We start from the raw sequence: 25,787 nt of genomic DNA, 5'->3' as shown, positions 1-25,787 counted from the left end.
GGGTCCCCTGTGCGTGGGAACGTATGTATGATGTCTGGCCACTTTGTTTGTCTTCCCTTTCGGTTACGTGCCTCTGGTTCTGGGGGGTGGGGTGTCCTGTGGCGCCCCCTGGTGGTTAGCCACGTGTGGTGCGAACCCTCGCTCTAGGGGTTGGGTCACGTGACTTGGTTCGTCGGGAGGAGCGGGTCACGGGGCTTCCCTGGGATAGATATTTCGGGTCGGGAACGCCCATGGTTGCGGTGTTTGGGAGCTGTCCCGTGTATTACTAACAAGGAACTCTTTGCGTGAGAACTGGTGTTCCAGCTTCACCCGCAACCCCTGACCTACCAATCCCATTCCCTCATCAACAGTTAGCTCATCCCAACAGGGGCCGAAAGGATACATTGTCCAGGGGCATTGTTGACCTCATCGCCAGGCTGCGAGGTTGTCTTCATTATGTCTGCATTCGGGAACTGGTGCAGGAGGAATTGCTCAACATCCTCCCGTCTCTCGTACTCCTTCCCTCGGTGAATGAAGATCTTGTTCTGGATTGGCAAGAGAAGTTCCATGGTTAGATGAGACTAGTTTATTACAGGCACAGGCCGTGAGTAAGTAAGTAAGTAAGTTTATTGGCCAAGTATTCACATACAAGGAATTTGCCTTGGTGCTCCGCCCACAAGTAACAACATGACATACAGTAGGTATGTTACAAAACCTACCTGAATCGTCGTTGAGAATCTGTCCCAGCCCCGTGTGTGTTATTTTGGCGCTGTTTAGAGGGGGCGGGTTTAAAACGCGATTTTTACTAGGCTGTTGCAATCGAAAATGTTCAGCCTAGTAAATCATTAACGGAAAATCGCTGAAAGACCCCGTCGCAAAAGGTATTATTAGTTTTTATGGCCTTGTATAATAGTTATAGTGGTTTAAAAATCACTCTCTAAACCCGCGACCTCTCGCAGCCCCAGGGTTTTATAAAGCAAACAATTAAAGGTATGTACCTTATTTTTACATTAAAAGGGGCTTCTTAAGAACCCTGTCTATAAAGTTTTCTATAGCGAGTAGCTCATTTTGGGCTCTTTATATCCCGCAGTATTTTTCTGGGCATTTGAGGCACAAATCCACTGCATTGTGAATGTTCTAAACCAGCGCGTTCACAGGAACCCACTAGAAAGCCGATTTAAATGGACTTTAATTTACAGCAATTGAACACTAAATTCCTTCCATTTGGCCTATAAATTAATGTAAATGAGATTTAAAAATCATGTTTTATTGTGAATTAATTGTGAATATTATTTGGACACTTAGGCTATTTAAAAATGTTAATCATTTATTAAGACATGGATAGAAGTTTAGATCTAGTAATTGAAGTTTGAAATTAACTACAATTGGGTAACTAACTAATTATATGCTTTAATTTCAGGTCATCCAAGTAAGATTGATTTATATTTGTTTCAGAATGGTTCAATCTATGATAACTGAAAATTTCATTCAGTTCTCTTAATTTTTAAGAAGGTTATGGGCTTTTTGACTGTCCATGATCACAGCTTTTTTGTTATGTCCATAGAAAATCAATAGGGAACAAGATGCTAATTTCCGAGTATGAAAATGGCCATAACTTTTTTATTACTTGAGATATGAAAGTGAATTAGGTGTCAAATTAAACTTCTTGTTATGCTTTATCTGATGGGATAAATTGCAGACTTGACTTTTTAAATCTCAAAATTTTGTAACATTGCTACATACAGTGACAGTTACGAATGACTCAGAAAACACTAAACATTAATAATAATAAAACATTAATGATAAAACACCATTGATCAAGCATGTGAACCAACAAAATACCAGATCAAAGGGAGGCTACAGATTTTTGGCTGTTGAGTAGAGCAACTACTCGTGGATAAAAACAGTTTTTATATCTGGCTGTGGCAGCTTTGACAATCCGGAGTCGCCTTCCAGAGGGAAGTGATTCAAAGAGTTTGTGGCCAGGGTGAGAGGGGTCAGAGATGATCTTGCCCGCTCGCTTCCTGGCCCTTGCAGTGTACAGTTCATCAATGGAGGGAAGGTTGCAGCCAATAACCTTCTCTGCTGATCGGACGATTCGCTGCAGCCTCCAGGTGTCGTGCTTGGTGGCTGAGCCAAACCAGACCATGATGGAGAAGGTGAGGACAGACTCTACGATGGCCGTGTAGAATTGGACCATCATTGCCTGTGGCAGATTGTGCTTCCTCAGCTGCCGCAGGAAGTACATCCTCTGTTGTGCCTTTTTGACTGTGGAGTCGATGGTAGCCCCCCATTTAAGGTCCTTGGAGATGATGGTTCCCAGGAACTTAAAAGACTCCACAGATGTGACTGTGGTGTTGTTGATGGTGAGTGGGGTGAGGAGAGGGGGAGCTCTCCTAAAGTCTACAATCAATTCCATTGTCTTAAGGGCATTGAGCTCTAGGTTGTTGCCATGGCACCAGGACGCCAGCTGTGACACTTCCTGTCTGTAGGCAGATTCCTCCCCATCCTGGATCAGTCCAATCAGGGTTGTGTCGTCCGCAAACTTGAGAAGCTTGACAGAGGTGTCTGTGGAGGTGCAGTCGTTGGTCTAGAGAGGGTAGAATTCAATCGTGACTGATCTATCTCTCCCATTCTCCTGCCTTCTCCCCATAACCCCTGACACCCGTACTAATCAAGAATCTGTCAATTTCTGCCCTACAAATATCCAATGACTTGGCCTCCACAGCCATCTGCGGCAATGAATTCCACAGATTCACCACCCTCTGACTAAAGAAATTTCATGTTCCCGATGTTGGGAGAGTCCAGAACCAGGGGCCACGGTTTAAACATAGAAACATAGAAACATAGAAATTAGGTGCAGGAGTAGGCCATTCGGCCCTTCGAGCCTGCACCGCCATTCAATATGATCATGGCTGATCATCCAACTCAGTATCCCGTACCTGCCTTCTCTCCATACCCCCTGATCCCCTTAGCCACAAGGGCCACATCTAACTCCCTCTTAAATATAGCCAATGAACTGGCCTCGACTACTCTCTGTGGCAGAGAGTTCCACAGATTCACCTCTCTCTGTGTGAAAAAAGTTCTTCTCATCTCGGTTTTAAAGGATTTCCCCCTTATCCTTAAGCTGTGACCCCTTGTCCTGGACTTCCCTAACATCGGGAACAATCTTCCTGCATCTAGCCTGTCCAACCCCTTAAGAATTTTGTAAGTTTCTATAAGATCCCCTCTCAATCTCCTAAATTCTAGAGAGTATAAACCAAGTCTATTCAGTCTTTCTTCATAAGACAGTCCTGACATCCCAGGAATCAGTCTGGTGAACCGTCTCTGCACTCCCTCTATGGCAATAATGTCCTTCCTCAGATTTGGAGACCAAAACTGTACGCAATACTCCAGGTGTGGTCTCACCAAGACCCTGTACAACTGCAGTAGATCCTCCCAGCTCCTATACTCAAATCCTTTTGCAATTTAAGATTGCAATTGTAAGCCATTTAGAACAGAGATGAGGAAAAACATTTTCACACAGAGAGTGGTGAGTCTGTGGAATTCTCTGCCTCTGAAGGTAGTGGAGGCCGGTTTTCTGGATGCTTTCAAGAGAGAGTTGGATAAAGCTCTTAAAGATAGAGGCGTGAAGGGATATGGGGAGAAGGCAGGAACTGGGGTACCGATTGGGGATGATCAGCCATGATCACATTGAATGGCGGTGCTGGCTCGAAGGGCCGAATGGCCTACTCCTGCACCTATTGTCTATTGTCTATGGTTCCTTGAAGGTTGAGTCGCAGGTAGATAGTGTGATCAAAATGTCTTTTTGCACTTTGGCCTTCATTAGTCAGAGTATTGAGTCTAGAAGTTGGGAGGTCATGTTGCAGTTGTATAAGACGTTGGTGAGGCCGCATTTAGCTGTTGTCTAGCTGGAGAGGGTACAGAGAAGATTTACGAAGAAGTTGCCAGGACTAGAGGGTCTGAACTCTCGGATGAGGTTGAGCTGGCTGGAATTCTATTGCTTGTAGCACAGGAGGATGGGGGGTGATAAAATCAGTAGAGGAATAGATCGGGTAGATGCACAGTCTCTTGCTCAGAGTAGGGGAATCGAGGACCAGAGGACATAGGATTAAGGCACTGTAAATGGGAGACGATTTAATAGGCGTCTGAGGGGTAATGTTTTTCACACAAAGGATGGCAGGTGTCTTGGAACCAACTCCCGGAGGAGGTAGTTGAGGCAGATGCTATTGCAATGTTGAAGAAACAATTAGACAGGTACGTGGATGGAACAGGTTTGGAGGGATATGGGCCAAACGCAGGCAGGTGGGACTAGTGTAGATGGGACATGTTGGTTGGTGTGGGCAAGTTGGGCAAGTTTCCACGCTGTTTCACGCTAGCATTTTTGTCAAGAAGGCTTGAATACAAAAGCAGGGAAGATATCTGAGGCTCGGTAAGGCGCTGGACGTCGTATTTGGAGCATTGTGGTCAATTTTGGGACCGGTTCTGAGGAAGGACGTACTGGCTCTGGAAAGGGTCCTTGAGGAGGTTCACAAGAACGATCCCAGGAATTGGTGGGTTAACATTTGACGGCACTGGGCCTGTACTCGCTGGAGTTTAGAAGGATGAGGGGGAGACCTCATTGAAACTAACCGAATAGTGAAAGGCCTGGATAGAGTGGATGTGGAGAGGATGTTTCCACTAGTGGGAGAGTCTAGGACTAGAGGTCACACCCTCAGAATTCAAGGACGTTCTTTTAGGAAGGAGATGAGGAGGAATTTCTTTAGTCAGAGGGTGGTGAATCTTTGGAATTAATTACAATACAATACAATACAATACAATACAAATTTATTGTCATTTGAGCCTCAGTGAGACTCAAACGAAATGTTGTTTCCACAGCCATACAAACAAAGACAATGTCCTACAGACATACACACAATTAAATTTACACAAACATCCATCACAGTGAAGCCACTGTGATGGAAGGCAAAGTCTTTTCTCTCCCCTGTTCTCAATTTCTCTCCCGATGTCCAAGCCCCCAGGCGGGTGATGATAAGTCCCACGGCCATTTTAGGCCGCGCGGGGCGATTTACTGCCCCGCTCCCGGTCTGAAAGTACAAGGTTGAAACCCCCACGGGCATTGGTGAGTCCCACGGCCATGAAGCCGCGCCGGGTGATGTACGGTCCCGGTCCGGGTCGTTCCAACCCCGCGACACGGGCTGGAGAAGTCGCGTTGTGGGAGCTCCGGGAAGCGGTCTCTCTCCCCGGACCCGCGAGCTCCCGATGTCCCAGTCCACCGGACCTGCGGCTGCGTTGCTGGAGCCTCCGAGCCCCAGGAGTCGCGTTGCAGCAGCGAGTCACCAACGCTCCCCACGCTCCGAGGCCGGCCACCCCCGACGATGGTGAGTAGTCCGCAGATCCGCAGCTCCGCAGTCTCCCGAGCCCCCGGGTCGTTCAGGTTGGAGGCTGCTCCATGGTGCTAGGCCCCAACGACAACGGAGACCCGACAGGGAAAAGGTGGGTCTCCCGGACAGGGAAGAGATTTTAAACGGTTTCCCCCCCCCCCGCCCCCCACATGTACACATTTAAAAACACTATTAAAAAACACCAAACACTACATTTAACTAGACAAAAAATAAAAAAAAGACAGACAGGCTGTAGGGGCCGCTGCAACGGGTGAGTCGCGCCGCCAACCATTACCACAGAAGGCTATGGAGGCCAAGTCAGTGGATATTTTTAAGGCAGAAATTGATTAGGGGTTATGGGGAGAAGGCAGGAGAATGGGGTTCGGAGGGAAGGGTAGATAAACCACGATTGATGATGGTGGAGTAGACTTGATGGGCCAATTGGCCTAATGCTGCTCCTATCGCTTACGACCTTATGACTTGTAGGATTCTACCACTCTATCTGTGCTCGCCCACTGGCGATTACCTAATGTAGCTAAGTCAATCATTGACTCTTACTTTCCTTTCTTCAGGTTTCTTAGCAATGTGCTGCCATATCTTCTCATGAGTAGGAACTGCAGATGCTGGTTTAAACCGAAGATAGACGCAAAATGCTGGAGGAACTCAGGCAGCATCTCCGGATACGAGGAATGGGTGACGTTTTGGGTAGAGACCCTCCTTCAGACTTATGTCTCGGGTCTCGACCCCCTCATCCTTCTAAACTCCAGCGAGTTCACACCCAGTGTCGTCAGACATTCGTCATATGCTAACCCACTCATTCAATAGATAATAGACAATAGACAATAGACAATAGGTGCAGGGGTAGGCCATTCAACCCTTCGAGCCAGCACCGCCATTCAATGTGATAATTCCCAATCAGTACCCCGTTCCTGCCTTCTCCCCATATCCCCTGACTCCGCTATTTTTAAGAGCCCCATCTAGCTCTCTCTTGAAAGTGTCCAGTGAACCTGCCTCCACTGCCCTCTGAGGGAGAGAATTCCACAGACTCACCACTCTCTGTGAGAAAATGTGTTTCCTCGTCTCCGTTCTAAATAGCTTACCCCTTATTCTTGAACTGTGGCCCCTGGTTCAATGCGATCATGGCTGATCATCCCCAATCAGTACCCCGTTCCTGTCTTCTCCCCATATCCCATGAACATTAGCGTTTATATCAAAAGGATTTGAGTATAGGACCAGGGAGGTTCTACAGCAATTGTACAGGGTCTTGGTGAGACCACACCTGGAGTATTGCATACATTTTGGTCTCCAAATCTGAGGAAAGACATTCTTGCCATAGAGGGAGTACAGAGAAGGTTCACCAGACTGATTCCTGGGATGTCAGGACTTTCATATGAGGAAAGACTGGATAGACTTGGCTTGTACTTGCTAGAATTTAGGAAATTGAGGGGGGATCTTATAGAAACTTAGAAAATTCTTAAGGGGTTGGACAGGCTAGATGCAGGAAGATTGTTCCCGATGTTGGGGAAGTCCAGAACAAGGGGTCACAGTTTAAGGATAGAGGGAAAATCCTTTAGGACCGAGATGAGAAAAAAGAAAATTCACACAGAGAGTGGTGAATCTCTGGAACTCTCTGCCACAGAAGGTAGTTGAGGCCACAGTTCATGGGCTATATTTAAGAGGGAGTTAGATGTGGCCCTTGTGGCTAAAGGGATCAGGGGGTATGGAGAGAAGGCAGGTACAGGATCAGGTACAGGATACTGAGTCGGATGATCAGCCATGATCACATTGAATGGCGGTGCTGGCTCGAAGGGCCGAATGGCCTACTCCTGCACCTATTGTCTATGTTTCTATGTTTCAAATCCGCTTTCTTTAAGAGCTCTGGGGATCATTCTTGTAAACCTCCTCTGGACCCTCTCCAGACAGAGATGCTGCCTGTCCCGCTGTGTTGCTCCAGCACTTTGTGTCACATCTTCTCAGCCGCCCTGTTTGATTCCTTCATCACTGAAGCAGCTCGTACATCCGCCTTTTCACACGCCCGACAGCATATTACGAGAGAGGGGGAGCGATGGAAGCTCAGATCCTTGTGCTAAATATCAAACCAACTCCCGGCTTGACTCCAGGGATATAATGCCTGCGTTTTTGTACATTCAAGAGACTGATGCGATCAGAGAAATATCATTACTCAAAGATAGCTTTTGAAGAATCCATTAACATTCTGTCGTTTCATTTAAATTTAAATATACCTCTTCATTTTTCTTATTTCTAAAAGGACTTGAGATGTTTGTGTGAAGACAGTTTCAATCTATCTCCAAGGCTCATTTATATTCAGTCCATTTGGCTCCTGCAGATATTTTTCGCCTGTTTTTTATCCCCTTTACAATCTGTTCATCCACTTCCTGGTTCTTTCCACTCCCCAGTGAAAAGACTAGGCTCGTAATCACTGGAGTTTAGAAGGATGAGGGGCAAAATCTTACAGAAACATATACAATTATAAAAGGACTGGACAAGCTAGATGCAGGAAAAATGTTGGGCGAGTCCAGAACCAGGGGCCACAGTCTTAGAATAAAGGGGAGGTCATTTAAGACTGAGGTGAGAAACAACTTTTTCACCCAGAGAGTTGTGAATTTGTGGAATTCCCTGCCACAGAGGGCAGTGGAGGCCAAGTTACTGGATGGATTTAAGAGAGAGTTCGATAGAGCTCTAGGGGGCTAGTGGAGTCAAGGGATATGGGGAGAAGGCAGGCACGGGTTATTGATTGGGGACGATCAGCCATGATCGCATTGAATGGCGGTGCTGGCTCGAAGGGCCGAATGGCCTCCTCCTTCACCTATTGTCTATGTTTCTATGTCGACAGGCGACTAGACTGTCGCCACATGGTCGCCGGGGTGTCGCCTGTATGGTCTCCTCAGTCGCCCAAAGAGGCGTAGCGTTTTTCTGGTCACCGCTGGATTTTGAAATGTTCAAAGATTTTTGGCGACAGTCGGCACCCGTAGGCTTGTCGTAGCTTGACCTCTCCTGGCGTGGGTGCTGTCGTATGTTGTCATCGGGATGGCGTAGGCTGTCGCCGGGCGCTGACTTCAGTGAAGTCCATTGGCGACTACCTACACCAACCGGCGACTGAATTGTCTTCAGTTGCCGCTGACAGCGTCGTAGGTTGTCGTAGGTGGACGTCCTGTGGGTCGCTGGTGGTCAGTAGCTTGACGTAGCTTGACGTGGACTAGGTGGTAGGTTGTTGTAGCTTGTCGTAGACATTGTCGTGGAGGGGGGTTCAGTCACCGGTTTATCAGCAACCTGCTACCATATAACAATTACAGCACGGAAACAGGCCATCTCGGCCCTTCTAGTCCATGCCGAACACGTATTCTCCCCTAGTCCCATCTACCTGCACTCAGACCATAACCCTCCATTCCCTTCCCGTCCATATACCTATCCGAGATGAGAAGAGCTTTTTTCACACAGAGAGTGATGAATCTGTGGAACTCTCTGCCACAGAAGGTAGTTGAGCCCAGTTCATTGGCTATATTTAAGAGGGAGTTAGATGTGGCCCTTGTGGCTAAAGGGGATCAGAGGGTATGGAGAGAAGGCAGGTACGGGATACTGAGTTGGATGATCAGCCATGATCACATTGAATGACGGTGCAGGCTCGAAGGGCCGAATGGCCTACTCCTGCACCTAATTTTTTTTTTTTTTTAATCCAATTTATTTTTAAATGATAAAATCGAACCTGCCTCCACCACTTCCACTGGAAGCTCATTCCACACCGCTACCACTCTCTGAGTAAAGAAGTTCCCCCTCATGTTCCCCCTAAACTTCTGTCCCTTAATTCTCAAGCCATGTCCTCTTGTTTGAATCTTCCCTCCTCTCAATGGGAAAAGCTTATCCACGTCGACTCTGTCTATCCCTCTCATCATTTTAAAGACCTCTATCAAGTCCCCCCTTAACCTTCTGTGGGGGGGGGGGGGGGTCAGTCGCCGGTTTATTGGTGACTCGCTATGACTGTAAGTTGCCGGCAGTCGCTGAAAAGATTGCCTAAGTGGGACAGGCCCATAAAGTACGAGGTGTCTGTTTCAGACAGAACCTGCCTCAAACAGTCCAATGATTCCAGCAAACCAAGCAGAAAGCAATTGACTTTTACATTGCAACTCCCCATTTCTGGGCAACTGGTTATCTCCTGTTACAGTCTTTTCAATCAGAAGAAGTAATCTTTTCCCATTCAATCTTATAAAAAGGTTTAACAATTTAAAAACTTTATTCATATATTTTGTCGCAGTCTTCTCCGCCTGAGTGAAGCTCGTTCAAGTATCTCTTACAATGAAATTGCAGGACACTACGGCACAAGGGGCAGGCCACTCGGCCCACAATGCCTGTGCTATACATGGTGCCAATTTAAACCAGGACCACGTCCCGACACATAACCATGTTCACACATTCCCAGCTCGTTCAAATCTCTGTCTGCACACTTCCTAATCGTATTTGCTTCCACCAGCAGCTCTGGCCCCTAGCTCCAGGCACCCACCGCTCCATATTAAAAATATTGTCTCAGACTTTCCCCTTCTGAACAGCTTTCGATCATAAATGACAGGAGCAAATTTAGGCCATCTGGCCCATCAAGACTACTCCAAAGTCAAAGTCAAAAGTCAAAGTCAATTATATTCGTCATTCAATCATGACTGAGCTGCATCTCCCCTCCAAGCCCTTTCTCCCCATAACCTCTGACACCCATACTAATAGAAACATAGAAATTAGGTGCAGGAGTAGGCCATTCGGCCCTTCGAGCCTGCACCGCCATTCAATATGATCATGGCTGATCATCCAACTCAGTATCCCATACCTGCCTTCTCTCCATACCCCCTGATCCCCTTAGCCACAAGGGCCACATCTAACTCCCTCTTAAATATAGCCAATGAACTGGCCTCAACTACCCTCTGTGGCAGAGAGTTCCAGAGATTCACCACTCTCTGTGTGAAAAAAGTTCTTCTCATCTCGGTTTTAAAGGATTTCCCCCTTATCCTTAAGCTGTGACCCCTTGTCCTGGACTTCCCCAACATCGGGAACAATCTTCCTGCATCTAGCCTGTCCAACCCCTTAAGAATTTTGTAAGTTTCTATAAGAGTGCCAATCAAGCATCTATCCATCTCTGCCTTAAATATATCCACAAAAATGCTGGAGGAACTCAGCGGATGAGGCAGCATCTATGGAGCGAAGGAAATAGGTGACGTTTCGGGCTGAAACCATTAAAACCATGATTCCAAATCTGCCCATCACGGCTTATGAACGTCCAAGTACAGGACATAAAATCATGAGAAGAACAGATCGGGGGGTATGCAAGGTCTTTTACTCAAGGCAAGGGAATCAAAAACAAGTGTGTTTAAGGTGAGAGTGACAAGATTTAACACTAACCTGAGGGAAAACCTTTCCACTCAGAGGGTCGTGGGTATGAACAGGTCAAGTCATTGACTTGATTATCAAGAGAGTTTATTGTCATGTGTCCCTGATAGGACAATGAAATTCTTGCTTTGCTTCAGCACAACAGAACATAGTAGGCATTGACTACAAAACAGATCAGTGTGTCCATATACCATTGTATAAACATATACACACATGAATAAATAAACTGATAAAGTGTAAATAACAGATAATGGGCTATTAATGTTCCAAGTTTTGTCCGAGCCAGGTTTAATAGCCTGATGGCTGTGGGGAAGTAGCTATTCCTGAACCTGGATGTTGCAGTCTTCAGGCTCCTGTACCTTCTACATGAAGGTAGCAGGGAGATGAGTGTGTGGCCAGGATGGTGTGGGTCTTTGATGATACTGCCAGCTGCCAGAGGGGGGGAGTCTAAGAGCATTTAAAAGACATTTGGATATTTGGACAGGTGCATGGCTAGAGAGGTGTAGAGGGAAAAGGGCCATATATTTGGGCAAATGGATTTAGTTTAGATGGGGCATCGATGTTGACATGGACGAGTTGGGCCGAAGGGCCTGTTTCCGTGCGTGTATGTCTATGACTACATGACGCCCACTGCATTCAGTTCTTGCGTCCAGCTGGGCACTCAAAGTAACTCTGTGTATCTGTCAGAGTCTGAAGTAGACAGAGTTGACGTGGAAAAGCTTTTCCCACTGAGAGTAGGGAAGATTCAAACAAGGGGTCATGACATGAGAATTAAGGGACTGAAGTTTAGGGGTAACATGAGGGGGAACTTCTTTACTCAGAGAGTGGTGGCTGTGTGGAATGAGCTTCCAGTGAAGGTGGTGGAGGCAGGTTCGTTTTTATCATTTAAAAATAAATTGGATAGTTATATGGATGGGAAGGGAATGGTCTGGTCTGAGGTTATGGTCTGAGCGCAGGTAGATGGGACTAGGGGAGATTATGTGTTTTCGGCACGGACTAGAAGGGTCGAGATGGCCTGTTTCCGTGCTGTAATTGTTATATGGTTATATTATATAAGGGCTTGTACACTCTGGAGTTTAGAAGGATGAGAGGGTATCTTATTGAAACATGTAAGATTATTAACGGTTTGGACACGCTAGAGGCAGGAAACATGTCCCCGATGTTGGGGAAGTCCAGAACAAGGGGTCACAGTTTAAGGATAAGGGGGAAATCTTTTAGGACTGAGATGAGAAAAACATTTTTCACACAGAGAGTGGTGAATCTCTGGAATTCTCTGCCACAGAAGGTAGTTGAGGCCAGTTCATTGGCTATATTTAAGAGGGAGTTAGATGTGGCCCTTGTGGCTAAAGGGATCAGGGGGTATGGAGAGAAGGCAGGTACGGGATACTGAGTTGGATGATCAGCCATGATCATATTGAATGGCGGTGCAGGCTCGAAGGGCCGAATGGCCTACTCCTGCACCTATTTTCTATGTTTCTATGTTTCTATGAGGAAACACTTTTTCTCACAGAGAGTGGTGAGTCTGTGGAATTCTCTGCCTCAGAGGGCAATGGAGGCAGGTTCTCTGGAGACTTTCAAGAGAGAGCTAGATAGGGCTCTTAAAAATAGCGGAGTCAGGGGATATGGGGAGAAGGCAGGAACGGGGTACTGATTGGGGATGATCAGCCATGATCACATTGAATGGCTCGAAGGGCCGAATGGCCGAATGGCCTACTCCTGCACCTATTGTCTGTTGTCTATTGAAATGTCACCCATTCCTTCTCTCCAGGGTTGCTGCCAGAGCAGCTGAGTTACCTCAGGATTCTGTGTCTATGTTCGGTGTAAACCAGCCTCTGCAGTTCCTTCCTACACATATCTGGCAAGTGTTTGATTAGCTCTTCAATTCATTAGTATGATCTCTTGCTAATGCGGGGCGATAATCTGGAGGTAATTAGACAGAAAAACATTATGTCACCCTCATTCATCAAGCGTTATGTTGCCACTGGCGTCGTTAATGGGTGTGCATGATGAATCTTCACTCTTCTGATGTAGTTATCTTAATATATAACTTCATCATTGAAAGCTGTGCAATCGATGTTATCTCCATGGTGGGTGGCACGGTGGCGCAGTGGCAGAGTTGCTGCCTCACAGCGCCGGAGACCCGGGTTAGACAATACTGGCAGGAGTAGGCCATTCGGCACTTCAAGCCAGCACCACCATTCAATGTGATCATGGCTGATCATCCACAATCAGTACCCCGTTCCTGCCTTCTCCCCATATCCCCTGACTCCGCTATCTTTAAGAGCCCTATCTAGCTCTCTCTTGAAAGTATCCAGAGAACCTGCCTCCACCGCCCTCAGAGGCAGAGAATTCCACAGACTCACCACTCTCTGTGAGAAAACGTGTTTCCTCGTCTCCGTTCTAAATGGCTTACCCCTTATTCTTAAACTGTGTGGCCCCTGGTTCTGGACTCCCCCAACATCGGGAACATGTTTCCTGCCTCTAACGCGTCCAAGCCCTTAACAATCTTATAGATTTCAATGAGATATCCTCTCATCCTTCTAAACTCCAGGGTGTACAAGCCCAGCTGCTCCATTCTCGTTTTCGTGACCTGGGAACTGCAGCCAGTCGCGGGGCAGGCGAGCCGACCTGGGCGCCAGACGACCTGGGAACTGCAGGTCCTTTGGCCCACCGTGTCCGCGCTGACCAGCAATCACCCCGTACACTAGCACCATCCGACACACTCGGGACAATGTACAATTTACCCAAACACTTAACCTACAAACCTGCACCTATTTGGAGCATGGGGGCACGCAGGCACACCTGGGGCGCTACAGCCAGGCCTGGGGCAAACGAGCCGACCTGGGACTGGCTGTAGCACCCAGATCAAAAAACATGTGGGAGATTGTGCTGGCTCGAAGGGCCAAATGCCCCACTCCTGCACCTATTGTCTGTTGTCTATTGAACTTAATAGTGTGCCTTTCAATTTTAGAGTACAATTTCACGAGATTGATCCCTGGGATGGCGAAACTGTCATATGAGGTAAGATTGAAAGTATTCACTGGCTTGTATTCACTGGAGTTTAGAAGGATGAGGGGAGAATCTTATAGAAACATATACAATTATAAAAAGACTGGACAAGCTAGACGCAGGAAAGATGTTCCCAATGTTGGGCGAGTCCAGAACCAGGGGCCACAGTCTTAGAATAAAGGGGAGGTCATTTAAGACTGAGGTGAGAAAATACGTTTTCACCCAGAGAGTTGTGAATTTGTGGAATTCCCTGCCACACAGGGCAGTGGAGGCCAAGTCACTGGATGGATTTAAGAGAGAGTTAGACAGAGCTCTAGGGGCTGGTGGAGTCAAGGGATATGGGGAGAAGGCAGGCACGGGTTATTGATAGGGGACGATCAGCCATGATCACAATGAATGGCGGTGCTGGCTCGAAGGGCCGAATGGCCTCCTCCTGCACCTATTTTCTATTTTTCTACGTTTGTAGGTTAATTGGCTTCTGTAAAATTATCCCTGGTGTGGGCTAGCATAGCGGGGGTGATCGGTGGTCGGCATGGTCCCGGTGGGCCGAAGGGCCGAATTCCACGCTGTATCTCCAAAGCCTAACCGCAACTTTTTTTTACACAGAGGAGGGTGGGTACTTGGAACATGATATTAGGGGTGATGATCACATTTCACTGTGCCATCTTGCACATGGGACAAATAAATGTATCTTGTATCTTGTATCTTGTCACCTGTACGCCTGGAGTGTGGGAGGAAACCGGAGCACCCGGAGAAAACCCACGCAGTTCACGGGGAAAGAACGTACAATGTCTGCACTGTACGGTCAGTATCGAACCCTTGTCTCCAGCAACTCTACCCCGACACCACCAATATGGATCACGTGCAGACAGGTCACGTGCAGACAGCACCTCATATTTTGCTTGGGCAGCTTACACCCCAGCGGTATGAACATTGACTTCTCTAACATCAAGTAACCCTTGCTTACCCTCTCTCTCCATCCCCTCCCCCTTCCCAGTTCTTCCACTAGTTTCACTGCCTCGGACCACATTTTATCTTGTTGCTTTATTCATGTTTACTCCCAACTAGCATTCTGCATTTTCCTTCTTCGAAATTCCCTTTGCCCTATTTTCACACCTTACACTTCCTTATCTATGTATCCTCTCCCCTGACATCAGTCTGAATAGACAATAGACAATATGTGCAGGAGTAGCACCGCCATTCAATGTGATCATGGCTGATCATCCCCAATCAGTACCCCGTTCCTGCCTTCTCCCCATATCCCCTGACTCCGCTATTTTTAAGAGCCCTATCTAGCTCTCTCTTGAAAGTATCCAGAGAACCTGCCTCCACCGCCCTCTGCATCCAGAGAACTAATCAGGTTCTCTCGATGCTTTCAAGAGAGAGTTAGATAGGGCTCTTAAAAATAGCGGGGTCAGGGGATATGGGGGGAAGGCAGGAATGGGGTACTGATTGTGGATGATCAGCCATGATCACATTGAATGGCGGTGCTGGCTCAAAGGGCCAAATGGCCTACTCCTGCACCTATTGTCTCTCTGTGTGAAAAAGTGTTTCCTCGTCTCCGTTCTAAATGGCTTACCCCGTATTCTTAAACTGTGGCCCCTGGTTCTGGACTCTCCCAACATCGGGAACATGTTTCCTGCCTCTAGTGTGTCCAAACCCTTAACAATCTTATATGTTTCAATGAGATGCCCTCGCATCCTTCTGAAGAAGGGTGTCGAACCGAAACGCCACCCATTCCTCCTCTACAGAGATGCTGCCTGTCCCGCTGAGTTACTCCAGCGTTTTGTGCCCACTACTGTTCTGTGTCTGTTGTTCCGTTGACCTTGGACGATCCAGTGCCCAATTCTTAGAGCAACCGAGATACTGGATGTAGTTATTTTCCTCCAAGTCGCTTAATTGTGAGCCAGAGTTTGCAACACATTGAAACTGCGTTGAAGGGCGAAATTAAACCCTGGAGATAACAGATCTGTCTTCCGATTGGAGCACTCTTCCTTTTATTTGGACACAAGCACTTTTGCGATATTGAAGTTGGGATCTCCTGGGAGTATATTTTACAAAGCAATCTCATAAGAGAGAGAGAGAGAGAGTGTGAGAGAGAGAGAGAGAGAGAGAGAGAGAGAGAGAGAGAGGGAGAGGGAGGGAGAGGGAGAGTGGGAGGAGAGTGAGTGAGAGGGGAGGGGGGAAAGGGGAGTGGTAGAGGGAGAGGGGGGAAAGAGGGAGAGGGGGGGGGGGGGGGGAGTATGGGATAGAAAGAGAGAGGGGGCAGTGTGAGAGAGGAGGTAAGAAGAGAGAGAGAGGTGGTGTGTGTGTGTGAGAGAGAGAGAGAGAGAGGGAGAGGGAGAGAGAGAGAGACAGAGAGAGAGAGAGAGAGAGAGAGAGAGAGAGAGAGAGAGAGAGAGAGAGAGAGAGAGAGAGAGAGAGAGAGAGAGAGAGAGAGAGAGAGAGAGGGAGGGGGGGAGAGAGAGAGAGAGAGAGGTGAGAGAGAGAGTGTGAGGTGAGAGAGAGAGAGTTGGGAGAGAGAGTGGGAGAGAGTGAGAGAGAGATTAGAGGGCATAGAGAGAGAGGGAGAGGGGGAGGGAGAGAGGGGAGAGAGAGAGAGAGAGAGAGAGAGAGAGGAGGGAGAGAGAGAGAGAGAGAGGGGGGGGGGAGAGAATGAGATAGAAAGAGAGAGGGGGGCAGTGTGAGAGAGGAAGAAAGAGAGAGAGAGGGAGGTGGAGTGTGTGTGTGTGAGAGAGAGAGAGAGAGAGGGGGGAGAGGGAAAGAGAGGGAGAGAGAGACAGAGAGAGAGAGAGAGAGAGAGAGAACGTATAATTGCTGTTCTGCTGATTTAAGGGCTGGACATTTCACAATATTTCCTTGTCTCCAACCTGCGATAAACACACCTCTCACATAACTCCGCTCACAGCTCGCCGCTCCTGTGCGGTTGTAAACAAACCAAATTGCTTATGGAAACATAAGATGAATCTCAAAAGCCATATTTAAAAGGGTTTACAAATTCAAATCAACCTGCCTCATTACAATGAGGCCGTCATAAAACAATACATTTCCACCACACTGACAAATCAGCCTCTTACAAGTAAGTGCGTCATTATAATCCTGTTGGCTGAATATTTCTTCTATTACCTTGTCTGAATGAAGGGGTGCTGAGGAATTTAGGAATGAAGGCTCATTAAATTAGGAAGTGATCTGCCATGATTTATTTGAGCAAGTCTAAGGGACCGCGGTCTGCTTTGGGTTTATGTTTCAGGCAATGCTACATAGGGGGCGCCGTCCTGTGTATGGCTGCCTAGCTAGCAGCTGGCCATCTTTTTCTCTCTTTTTTTTATTTTTAGTGAGTTTCAGTGTTTTATTTTAGGAGGTCTAGACTTTTTTATGTGGGGGGTGGGGAAGGGGAAACGTCTTTCACGATCCCTACCTGGTCGGAGAGGCAGCTTTTCTCCGGGCTGCAGCTTCGACCCGTCCTCGCGGCCTACCAGCGGGCCTGGAGCGGCGTTTTCCTGTCGGGGACCGCCCAGAACCTCGGCTTCGGCTTCGGGGGAGGCGGCACAGCGCTGGAGCGCTATCGCGGAGCGGAGCGGGCGATGCCCTGCCCGGGTCGCCGCGCTGGAGCTCCGGATGTCAAGGCATTGCCCGCTCCAGCGCTGTGCCGCCGCTGCCGAAGCCGAGGTTCTGGGCGGGTCCCGACAGGAAACGCCGCTCCAGGCCCGCTGGTAGGCTGCGAGGACGGGTCGATGGTGCAGCCCGGAGAAAAGCTGCCTCTCCGACCAGGTAGGGACCCTGAAAGGTAGTTTCCCCCTTTCCCCCCCCCCCCCCCCCCCCCCCCCCCCCCCCCCCCCCCCCACCCTCCACATAAAATGTCTAGACCTCCAAACAAAACACTTCAACTAACTTAAAATAAAAATAAAAGATGACAAGACAGACAGCTGCTGGCTGGGCAGCCGTCCACAGGACAGCGCCCCCTGGACTTGTCTTAATGACTACAGGCTTGTCGCACTGACCTCTGTAGTCATGAAGGCACTCGAAAGGCTTGTGCTGGCCAAGCTAAAAATTATCACAATCCCCCTGCTGAACCCTCTGCAGTTTGCATATCGGGCCAATAGATCTGTGGACGATGCAGTTAACCTGGACCTGCACTTCATCCTACAGCCTCTAGACCACCAGGGGACCTATGCGAGGATCCTGTTTGTTGATTTTAGCTCTGCATTCAACACCATTGTGCCAGAGCTACTACACTACAAACTTTCCGAGTTGACTGTGCCTGAACCCCTCTGCCGGTGGATCACCACCTTCCTGACAGACAGGAAGCAGCATGTGAGGGTGGGAAAGCACATCTCGGACCCACAAACGCTCAGCATGGGAGCACCGCAAGGCTGTGTACTCTCCCCCCTCCTCTACTCTCTCCACACCAATGACTGCACCTCCACAGACACCTCTGTCAATCTTCTCACGTTTGCAGACGACACAACCCTGATTGGACTGATCCAGGATGGGGAGGAATCTGCCTACAGACAGGAAGTGACACAGCTGACGTCCTGGTGCCATGGCAACAACCTGGAGCTCAATGCCCTTAAGACAGTGGAATTGATTGTAGACTTTAGGAGAGCTCCACCTCCCCTCACCCCACTCACCATCAACAACACCACAGTCACATCTGTGGAGTCTTTTAAGTTCCTGGGAACCATCATCTCCAAGGACCGTAAGTGGGGGGCTACCATCGACTCCACAGTCAAAAAGGCACAACAGAGGATGTACTTCCTGCGGCAGCTGAGGAAGCACAATCTGCCACAGACAATGATGGTCCAATTCTACACGGCCATCGTAGAGTCTGTCCTCACCTTCTCCATCATGGTCTGGTTTGGCTCAGCCACCAAGCACGACACCTGGAGGCTGCAGCGAATCGTCCGATCAGCAGAGAAGGTTATTGGCTGCAACCTTCCCTCCATTGATGAACTGTACACTGCAAGGGCCAGGAAGCGAGCGGGCAAGATCATCTCTGACCCCTCTCACCCTGGCCACAAACTCTTTGAATCACTTCCCTCTGGAAGGCGACTCCGGACTGTCAAAGCTGCCACAGCCAGACATAAAAACAGTTTTTATCCACGAGTAGTTGCTCTACTCAACAGCCAGAAATCTGTAGCCTCCCTTTGATCTGGTATTTTATTTCATTCTTCACATGGTCAAGTTCAAGTTCAAGTGAGTTTATTGTCATGTGTCCCTGATAGGACAATGAAATTCTTGCTTTGCTTCAGCACAACAGAACATAGTAGGCATTGACTACAAAACAGATCAGTGTGTCCATATACTATAATATAAATATATACACACATGAATAAATAAACTGATGAAGTGCAAATAACAGATAATGGGTTATTAATAATCAGAGTTTTGTCCGAGCCAGGTTTAATAGCTTGATGGCTGTGGGGAAGTAGCTATTCCTGAACCTGGACGTTGCAGTCTTCAGGCTCCTGTTTAAATAATAATGTTTTATTTTCAATTGCCTACAGTATATCGTGTTGTGATCCTTGCGAGCGGAGCACCAAGGCAAATTCCTTGTATGTGTACATACTTGGCCAATAACATTGATTCAATTCAATTCAATTCAATAGTGAGAGAGATATTCCTTGGAGTGCAGCAGGATGAGAGGTGATTTTGTAGAGGTGTATAAAATCATGAGGAATAAAATCGAGTAAAAGCACAGAGCCTCTTGCCCAGAGTAGGGGAATCGTGAACCAGAGGACATAGGTTTAATATGAGGGGGGAAGGGGGGGGGGGGGGGGGGGGGGGGCGGTGGGGGGTATGATTTAATGGGAACTTGAGGTGTAACTATTTTTTCCACAAAGAGAGTTGGGTGTATTTACCTGTCTAAGGATGAGAGGAGATCTTACTAGAACATATAAGATTATTAGTTACAGAGAAAGGTTGAACAAGTTAGGGCTTTATTCTTTGGAGCGCAGAAGGTTAAGAGGCAACTTGATAGAGGTCTATAAAATGATGAGAGGGATAGACAGAGTTGACATGGAAAAGCTTTTCCCACTGAGAGTAGGAAAGATTCAAACAAGGGGACATGACTTGAGAATTAAGGGACTGAAGTTTAGGGGTAACATGAGGGGGAACTTCTTTACTCAGAGAGTGGTGGCTGTGTGGAATGAGCTTCCAGTGAAGGTGGTGGAGGCAGGTTCGTTTTTATCATTTAAAAATAAATTGGATAGTTATATGGACGGGAAGGGAATGGAAGGTTATGGTATGTGGGCAGGTATATGGGACTAGGGGAGAATACGTGTTCGGCACGGACTAGAAGGGTCGAGATGGCCTGATTCCGTGCTGTAATTGTTATATGGTTTATATGGTTATATTAAGGGTTTGGACACACTAGAGGCAGGAAACATGTTCCCGATGTTGGGGGAGTCCAGAACCAGGGGCCACAGTTTAAGAATAAGGGGTAAACCATTTAGAATGGAGACGAGGAAACACTTTTTCTCACAGAGAGTGGTGAGTCTGTGGAATTCTCTGCCTCAGAGGGTGGTGGAGGCAGATTCTCTGGATGCTTTCAAGAGAGAACTTGATAGGGCTCTTAAAGATAGCGGAGTCAGGGGATATGGAGAGAAGGCAGGAACGGGGTACTGATTGTGGATGATCAGCCAAGATCACATTGAATGGCGGTGCTGGCTCGAAGGGCTGAATGGCCTACTCCTGCACCTATTGTCTATTGTTAAATGTTTCTTTTTTTTTAATTGAATTAATTTTATTAGAAGCGATTGTACAGGGATAAGGCAATCGACGTAACACTTATTCAATTATTGTCCAACTTCATTTTTAACATTGAAACCTAAATCAAAAAAAATAAATAAATAAAAGGAAAAAAGAGAGAAAAAAGAAGAGAATATTTCTTAAGTGCTGCCTCAACTACCTCCTCCTGCAGTTCAACAGGTACATGGATAGGAAGGGATTCGACCTGATACGTTGCTTATTTCCTTTGCTCCATAGATGCTGCCCCACCCGCTGAGTTTCTCCAGCACTTTTGTCTACCATGGACAGGATAAGTTTTGTAGGGATATGGGCCAAATGCAGGCAGGTGGGACAAGTCTAGCTGGGACGGTGCTGGCTCGAAGGGCCAAATGGCCTACTCCTGCACCTGTTGTCTATTGTCTATTGTCTATTGGCACATGTTGGCCAGCATGGGTGAGTTGGGACCGAAGGGCCTGTTTCCATGCTGTATAACTCTACGACTCTACATCAGGGAACCTTCCCAGGAGCTGACGAGAATGGGGACCAGGTATCATTGAGTGACCAGTCTGATTGCATTTCCTTCAAAAAAGCCGAGAATCAGTCTCAGGGAATTGGATTTTCATTGCACAGTTTGGATGTGAGCTACTGAAGCAATCTTCCTTGATTAGGCCTGATGGAGAGTCCAAACACAATCAGTTATTATCCCTTGATTAACTTGATGTTTGCTTTTAGTATCTGGAGTGCTCATGCAGAAACTGCGTTTGGCAGGCTCAATGGGCTATAAATTAAGTTGCAAGATTGAGTTAGCAGGGAAAGCCAGGTTGCCAGCCTGGTACTTGCAGCAGGACAGGGTGAAAAGATTGTTAAAGGCTTGGACACGCTAGAGGCAGGAAACATGTTCCCGATGTTGGGGGAGTCCAGAACCAGGGGCCACACAGTTTAAGAATAAGGAGTAAGCCATTTAGAACAGAGACGAGGAAACACTTTTTCTCACAGAGAGTGGTGAGTCTGTGGAATTCGCTGGCTCAGAGGGCGGTGGAGGCAGGTTCTCTGGATGCTTTCAAGAGAGAGCTAGATGGGGCTCTTAAAGATAGCGGAGTCAGGTGATATGGGGAGAAGGCAGGAACGGGGTACTGATTGGGGATGATCAGCCATGACCACATTGAATGGCGGTGCTGGCTCGAAGGGCCAAATGGCCTCCTCCTGCACCTATTGTCTATTGAAAAAAAACGTTCAAGGATGCAGTGTAGGCTGAGAGCAGCAAGATAACTCACAACAGGGATGGATGTGATGCTGGGCCTGTTTCCACACAGTATCACTTTCTGACTGCATGACGATCACCCATACACCAGCCTGCACACCGGGGGCAATTTACAATTTTATCATCGCCAATTAGCCTCCAAACCCAGTACGTCTTTGGAGGGTGGGAGGAAACCGAAGAACTCGGAGAAAAAACGCGCTGGTCACGGGAAGAACGTACAAACTCCGTACAGACAGCACCCGTAGTCAGGATCGAACCCGGGTCTCTGGTGCTGTAAAGCAGTAGCTCTACCACCATGCCACAAGTGACCGTCCACAAGTAAAAATGATTCTGCCCACCAATCGTGATATGTTAACCCAGCTAACTATTTTCCCATCAAAATGATGTGGTTGAGAGGCCTTTGTCTTCAGAGGAAGACACAAAATACTGGAGTAACTGAGCGGGTCAGGCAGCATCCCTGGACAACTTTATTCCTTGGAGAGCAGGATGATGAGGGATGCTCTTATAGAGGTGTACAATAGATTGCCCAAACCCTTTATAATCTTAAATGTTTCAATGAGATCCCCTCTCAGCCTTCTAAACTCCAGAGTGTACAAGCCCAGCTGCTCCATTCTCTCAGCATATGACAGTCCTGCCAAACCATGAATTAACCTGGTGAATCTACGCTGCACTCCCTCAATAGCAAGCTCAAACCTAACACAACTGCATAGTTGTTTTCTCCACAGATGCTGATCATTTCCAGTGTCTACAGTTTTTACCACAAACCTGTTTTGCTTCTCCAACCACAGAACATCAGAAGTAGATACAGGAAGATACAGCTAGATGCAGGAAGATTGTTCCCGATGTTGGGGAAGTCCAGGACAAGGGGTCACAGCTTAAGGATAAGGGGGAAATCCTTTAAAACCGAGATGAGAAGAGCTTTTTTCACACAGAGAGTGGTGAATCTCTGGAACTCTCTGCCACAGAGGGTAGTTGAGGCCAGTTCATTGGCTATATTTAAGAGGGAGTTAGATGTGGCCCTTGTGGATAAGGGGATCAGGGGGTATGGAGAGAAGGCAGGTACGGGATACTGAGTTGGATGATCAGCCATGATCATATTGAATGGCGGTGCAGGCTCGAAGGGCCGAATGGCCTACTCCTGCACCTAATTTCTATGTTCTATGTTTCTAGATCGGGTAGATGCACAGTCCCTTTCACCCAGTGCAGGGGAATCGAGGACCAGAGGGCACAGGTTCAAGGTGAAGGGGAAAAGATTTAATTGGAATCCAAGGGGTAACTTTTCCACACAGAGGGTGGTGGTGGGTGTATGGGGGGGGTTGGGGGAAACTTATTTTATCTCTTCCCTCGATGGAAATGCGACTTTTTCCGTATCGTATCTCCGTCCGCACTGCGGCCTTAACACCGTGGAGCTGGCGGTCCCTTCTTTAGGGATCAACTTCGGGAGCTCCAACCACAGGAGCTTCAACAGCCCCGACGCGGGGGCTTCGATCGTGCCGACTGTTTCGACTGCCCCCGATCGCGGGATGAAAGGAGGAAGACGGTATAAGGTATTTGCCTTCCGTGGGGAACATGAGGTCGACGAAAAACAGGATGGGCGTGCCGCCTGCGCTGGTGGGGAGTGCCGTGAGTGCGGTGATCTCGGTGTTTGTGTGGACATGGCTCCATGGGGACATCCCGGAGTCTGGTGCGAGTGTGGACGGCTCTCTGACTGTTCGGGCGGACAGGGAGTGTGAGAGAGTGACAGTGGTCGGTACAACACGGCGGAGCGTGTGTGTGTGTGTGTGTGTGTGGCCCGGGGATTCTCACATGCCGCTGTGGTGGCTGTTTAAAGGGCGTTATTTGAGCGTCACTTACGCGTCACGACACACGGGTATTACGCGCATGGCGTGCATTACACACACATGGCGCATGGTGAGACGTGGTGGCGTAGTTAGTGATGCATGGTCGCGCACGGTGCCCCAGGTTTTGGGATTTTCAAAATCCTCGCAAGCCACCTGCGTGACGCGCAAATGGCGCCCAAGTGGGACAGGCCTTTTAGTCTATGTTTAATCGTTATGTATCTTGTTGTTTTTTTTTAATGAATGACTGCGTTGGCAAAACAAATTTCCCTGTACCTCGGTACAAGGACCATTGAACCATTGAAGAGTACAGTACATGAACAGGCCCTTCGGCCCACAATATCGGTGCCGAACTGGATGCCAAGTCAACTGACAAACCAAGTCTACAGTCCGTGAAGTTTAACACAGATCTTACCCCTGAGGAAAACAAGCCACACCGTGTGGGAAAGAGGGTGATGTTCTTACCCGAATGAAGCTTGGGAAGTTTAGACCATAGTAACCGATGGCAAAATAGTCCGGTTTGGGCCTCAGAACTTGCATGATGTTTTCGTAGAATTTGGCCTGACGTTGCTGTGAGATCGAAAAGAGAGGAAGATTAGAGGGAGACAAAGTTCTGGAGTAACTCAGCGGGTCCCGGACTCACTGCGTGGGTTTTCTCCGGGATCCCCGGTTCCCTCCCACTCTCCGAAGACGTGCAGGTTTGGGTGTTGATTGGGCTGTGTGGTGTGTGTGTGTGGGACAAGTGTCAGTGTGCAGGGATCAATAGACAATAGGTGCAGGAGGAGTAGGCCATTCGGCCCTTCGAGCCAGCATCGCCATTCAATGTGATCATGGCTGATCATCCCCAATCAGTACCCCGCTCCTGCCTTCTTGGAACATAGAAAATAGGTGCAGGACCCAGGATGTGGTCTCATCAGAGCCCTATACAACTGCAGAAGAACCTCTTTACTCCTATACTGAAATCCTTAAATGAATCAAGGGGATATGGGCACTGATTGTGGATGATCAGCCATGATCACATTGAATGGTGGTGCAGGCTCGAAGGGCCGAATGGCCTACTCCAGCACCTATTGTCTATTATAGATACATAGAAACATAGACAATAGGTGCTGGAGTAGGCCATTTGGCCCTTCGAGCCAGCACCGCCATTCAATGTGATCATGGCTGATCTTGCCATAGAGGGAGTACAGAGAAGGTTCACCAGACTGATTCCTGGGATGTCAGGACTTTCATATGAAGAAAGACTGGATAGACTCAGCTTGTACTCGCTAGAATTTAGAAGATTGAGGGGGGATCTAATAGAAACTTACAAAATTCTTAAGGGGTTGGACAGGATAGATGCAGGAAGATTTTTCCCGATGTTGGGGAAGTCCAGAACAAGGGGTCACAGTTTAAGGATAAAGGGGAAATCCTTTAGGACCGAGATGAGAAAATCATTTTTCACACAGAGGGTGGTGAATCTGTGGAACTCTCTGCTACAGAAGGTAGTTGAGGCCACAGTTCATTGGCTATATTTAAGAGGGAGTTAGATGTGGCCCTTGTGGCTAAAGGGATCAGGGGTATGGAGAGAAGGCAGGTACGGGATACTGAGTTGGATGATCAGCCATGATCATATTGAATGGCGGTGCAGACTCGAAGGGCCGAATGGCCTCTACTCCTGCACCTATTTTCTATGTTTCTAACTGGTTCTGCTCGAGAAGAATCTTCAAACCCACTGATTTCCACTATTAACTTAAGAGCCGCTTGAAAAGTTTGCCACTGCTCACTGACCTGCCTGCCGCACTCCCTCTGTGCATTAGAGAGAAGCTCGTGCAGAGGCAAAGTCTAATCGTTTGAACGTAATTTGTATTTCATCAATCACCATTAGCTTATCAAAATCAATGGCAGTGCACATTTACTCACCAGGGTCTTGCTCAGCAGCCCGTAATCAAAGACCTCCGTTTCATACTGCTCAGCCAGTTCTTTGCAGAGATGAATGGCTTCTTCCCACATCTGCACACAGGAAGGGGTGAATAATTAGGTTGGCTCATTGCACTCACAGATCTGTGCTCATGTTGTTGATCCCCCCCTTGCCCTCCCGTGGTGAGCCCCTGTCAACTGACCTCACTCAGGCCAACGACAACAAACAGAGAACAGCAGCAATAGAAAATAGACAATAGACAACAGACAATAGGTGCAGGAGTTGGCCATTCGGCCCTT

At 47.9% G+C, this 25,787-nt stretch overlaps 1 protein-coding gene across 1 annotated transcript in view; it reads right to left on the bottom strand.

Moving 5' to 3' along the window:
- LOC129695037 (dedicator of cytokinesis protein 2-like) overlaps window positions 1-25,787 on the bottom strand; it is a 286,209-nt gene that overhangs the window by 33,601 nt on the left and 226,821 nt on the right. The window contains exons 12-14 of the mRNA XM_055631797.1: window positions 25,491-25,580; window positions 24,054-24,158; window positions 383-524 (exon numbers count right to left, since the gene is read on the bottom strand). Of these exons, the coding sequence (XP_055487772.1) occupies window positions 383-524; window positions 24,054-24,158; window positions 25,491-25,580 (337 nt within the window). The remainder of the gene's footprint in view (window positions 1-382; window positions 525-24,053; window positions 24,159-25,490; window positions 25,581-25,787) is intronic.

The sequence above is a fragment of the Leucoraja erinacea genome, unplaced genomic scaffold (genome assembly GCF_028641065.1).
Source record: "Leucoraja erinacea ecotype New England unplaced genomic scaffold, Leri_hhj_1 Leri_91S, whole genome shotgun sequence".
Taxonomy (NCBI): domain Eukaryota; kingdom Metazoa; phylum Chordata; class Chondrichthyes; order Rajiformes; family Rajidae; genus Leucoraja; species Leucoraja erinaceus.
Note: the sequence above shows the minus strand (reverse complement) of the source record. Positions and strands in the feature narration are given on the sequence as shown.